Genomic DNA, 4,039 nt, shown 5'->3' on the forward strand with positions numbered 1-4,039 from the left:
TGGAACATCCTGGAACATCCTGGAACATTCTGGAACATTCAGGAACATTCTGGAACATTCAGGAGGAACATTCAGGAGGAACATTCAGGAACATTCTGTAACATTCTGGAACATCCTGGAACATTCTGGAACATTCAGGAACATTCTGGAACATTCAGGAACATTCAGGAGGAACATTCAGGAACATTCTGGAACTTTCTGGAACATTCTGGAACATTCAGGAGGAACATTCAGGAGGAACATTCAGGAGGAACATTCAGGAACATTCAGGAACATTCTGGAACATTCAGGAACATTCAGGAGGAACATTCAGGAACATTCTGGAATATTCAGGAACATTCAGGAGGAACATTCAGGAACATTCTGGAATATTCAGGAACATTCAGGAGGAACATTCAGGAGGAACATTCAGGAACATTCTGGAACATTCAGGAGGAACATTCAGGAGGAACATTCAGGAACATTCAGGAACATTCTGGAACATTCAGGAACATTCAGGAGGAACATTCAGGAACATTCTGGAATATTCAGGAACATTCAGGAGGAACATTCAGGAACATTCTGGAACATTCAGGAACATTCAGGAGGAACATTCAGGAGGAACATTCAGGAGGAACATTCAGGAACATTCAGGAACATTCAGGAACATTCAGGAGGAACATTCAGGAACATTCTGGAACATTCAGGAACATTCAGGAACATTCTGGAATTCCACTTGTTACATTAACCGTTGTTTGTTTTTTGGAGTAAAATGTCAAATTCTTCTGGAGAAACATACAAAATGATTGCAGTCTTTGTTGGCGTCATCAGGAAAAAATATTCGGGAATAGCACCGGAATGTCGAGTGTTCTGAGCTCAGAGCGGCAACATTCAGGAATTTCAGGAATTGCACTTGTCACATTCACCTTTTGTTGCTTTGGTGTGAAAATACCAAATATTTCTGGAAAATACAAAAATATTCCAGTCTTTGTTGACATACTGAGGAAAAATATTCCGGGAATAGCACCGGAATGTCAAGAGAGTTTTAAGCTCAGAGCGGCAACATTCTGGAGTTCCAGGAATTGCACTTGTCACATTCACCTTTTGTTGCTTTGGTGTGAAAATGTAAAACTTCTTCTGGAGAAACATCCTAAAATCATTCCAGTCTTTGTTGACATACCGAGGAAAAATATTCGGGAATAGCATTGGAATATCAAAGAGTTCTGGATTCCATTCTGGAATTCCATGTTACATTCAGTTACAATCCAAGAAAGAAATAGAACAAGTGATGGAAGAAGTGGAAGAGAAAGGGTTAAATCAGGATTAATTCTCTCTCATGATCCGTAGCGTTTTGTGGGAATCTTCTCCGGAGTGTGAACTGCTCAAAACAATCAAGAATGGGAAAAAAAGTGAAAAATGGAAAGTGTTTTGTACCTTTTGAGGAATTCCAGAAATTCATTTTGTTAAATGTGTTTAGGTGTGAAAATTCAAATATGTCTGGAGTGGCTAAAAGCATCCTAAATCATTCCAGTGCATCATAAGGAAAAACATTCAGGAATAGAACTGGAATGTCAAGAGATCTGAGCTCAGAGCGGCAACATTCTAGAATTCCAGGAATTCAACTTGTTGCTTGTTTTTTGGAGTAAAATGTCAAATTCTTTTGGAGAAACATCCTAAATAATTGCAGTCTTTGTTGGCGTCATCAGGAAAAATATTCCGGAATAGAATGTCGAGAGTTCTGAGCTCAGAGCGGCAACATTCGGGAATTCCACTTGTTACATTAACCTTTGTTCTTCTTCTGGATAAACATCCTAAATCATTCCAGTGTTGGCATCATCAGGAAACATTCCGGAATATCAAGTTCAGAGCAGAAACATTCTGGAATTCAATCTTTTTTTAAATCTTCGGAACTGTCAGGAATAAGTTATCGTACCAAAGTCAAAAGGTCAGAACAATCAAAAAAAAGGAAAGAATGAAAAATGAAATGTGCTTTGTACCTGAAAATTCAAAATATTTCTGGAGTGGCTAAAAACATCCCAAATCATTCCAGTCTTTGTTGACATACTGGGGGAAAATATTCGGGAATACCACTGAGGTGTCAAGAGAGTTTTGATCTCAGAGCGGCAACATTCTGGAATTCCAGGAATTGCACTTGTTACATCAGTCATCAGGACAAAAATTTAGGAATAGCATCAGAATGTTGGGATTTCAGAGCTCAAAGTGGCACCATACTAAATCATGACTGGATTCCACTTTGTCGTTTTGGCGTGACAAAATACTTTTGGAGTCTTTGTTGGAGTCATCAGGGAAAATATTCCGGAATAGCACCGGAATGTTAAGAGAGTTTTGATCTAAGAGCGGCACCATTCTGGAATTCCAGGACAAAAATTTAGGAATAGCACCAGAATGTTGGGATTTCTGGGCTCAAAGTGGCACCATACTTAATCATGACGGGATTCCACTTTGTCGTTTTGGCGTGACAACGCAAAATAATTTTGGAGTCTTTGTTGGTGTCATCAGGGAAAATATTCGGGAATACCACTGGAATGTCAAGAGAGTTTTGATCTCAGAGCGGCAACATTCTGGAATTCCAGGAATTGCACTTGTTACATCAGTCATCAGGACAAATATTTAGGAATAATATCAGAATGTTGGGATTTCAGAGCTCAAAGTGGCACCATACTAAATCATGACGGGATTCCACTTTGTCGTGACAACGCAAAATACTTTTGGAGTCTTTGTTGGAGTTATCAGGGAAAATATTCGGGAATAGCACCGGAATTTCAAGAGAGTTTTGATCTCAGAGCGGCAACATTCTGGAGTTCCAGGAATTGCACTTGTTACATCAGTCATCAGGACAAAAATTTAGGAATAGTATCAGAATTTTGGGATTTCGGGAGCACAAAGTGGCACCATACTAAATCATGACGGGATTCCACTTTGTCGTTTTGGGCGTGACAAAATACTTTTGGAGTCTTTGTTGGAGTTATCAGGGAAAATATTCGGGAATAGCACCGGAATGTCAAGAGAGTTTTGATCTCAGAGCAGCAACATTCTGGAATTCCACTTGTTAAAAAGAAGGGATGGAAGAAGTTCTCTCTCATGATCCGTAGCGTTTTGTGGGAATCTTCTCCGAAGTGCTCAAAACAATCAAAAAAGGAAAAAGTGAAAAAAAAATCAAGTGTTTTGCATCTTTTTTTTAACCTTCGGAACTTTAGCCCCGGTCAGGAACAGGTCAAAGGTCAGTGGTGATGACCGGCGTGACCCCGTGGATCAGCAGGGTCGGGCCCAGGTCGCGCGTCAGCAGCTCTAGCTGACGCAGGTAGTCATGGTAACGGCTGGTGTCAGCGGGAGGGCGGGGCAAATACAGGAAGCGCACGGCAGGTGCCCCGAGCGGCTGGTCCAGGATCAGCTTGTTAACAGCTTTTAAATACTCGTCCGAAACTCGTGAGGTGTTGCTCTGGAAACTATTGGTGAAAAAATTTTCGCTTTCCGGCTCCGCCTCCGCCTCGGCTCTTTCGGGTCGCGCCTGCCGCTGCCAGTGGAGCGTGACTTGGGAATCCCAGGGGACGGTGTAGATGTCCGCCTTCATCCGGAGGTCTTTCAGCAGGTGTCCCAGCTTCTGCTCCGTCCCCTTGAGGCTTCGCCCCGCCTCCACGCAGAGGAAGAGGCGGAGCCTGGCCTTCTGCCACGCCCTCGTCATGTTGAGGATGCAGGCGAGCTGGAGCAGGAACAGGGAGCAGGTGTCCACGTACGCTGTGCTGTCCGGCCGCAGGAGATTCACCGGCCACACGTCCACGAATACGGGCCCCTGGAGGGCCTGCGCCCGGTCAAACTGCTCGAAATGCCGCGCTAAGGCGATGTTCTTCAGCATCTTCACCGCGTCTGCGATTATGCACACGTACTCCTGAGGCCCCAGGGACTTCCCGCCCCAAGCCCCGCCCCTGCCCACAGCCACGCCCCCTCCCACAGCCACGCCCCCTCCCACAGCCACGCCCCCTCGCACTGGCGGGAAATGGAAGGCTGGGTCGCTCTGGTCTTCGGGGTCGTCCAGCTGATC

General features: G+C 44.3%; 1 protein-coding gene across 1 annotated transcript in view; it reads right to left on the bottom strand.

Annotated features, from left to right (window-relative positions):
- Window positions 1-2,830: 2,830 nt before the first annotated feature.
- Window positions 2,831-4,039, bottom strand: part of LOC307130467 (solute carrier family 12 member 9) — a 70,447-nt gene continuing 69,238 nt past the window's right edge. Inside the window, exon 13 of the mRNA XM_079823455.1 lies at window positions 2,831-4,039. This exon is cut by the window's right edge and continues 95 nt beyond it. Coding sequence (XP_079679581.1) covers window positions 3,215-4,039 — 825 coding nt within the window. The 3' untranslated portion in view covers window positions 2,831-3,214.

The sequence above is a fragment of the Gobio gobio genome (genome assembly GCF_949357685.1).
Source record: "Gobio gobio genome assembly, chromosome: 8".
NCBI classification, from domain to species: Eukaryota; Metazoa; Chordata; class Actinopteri; order Cypriniformes; family Gobionidae; genus Gobio; species Gobio gobio.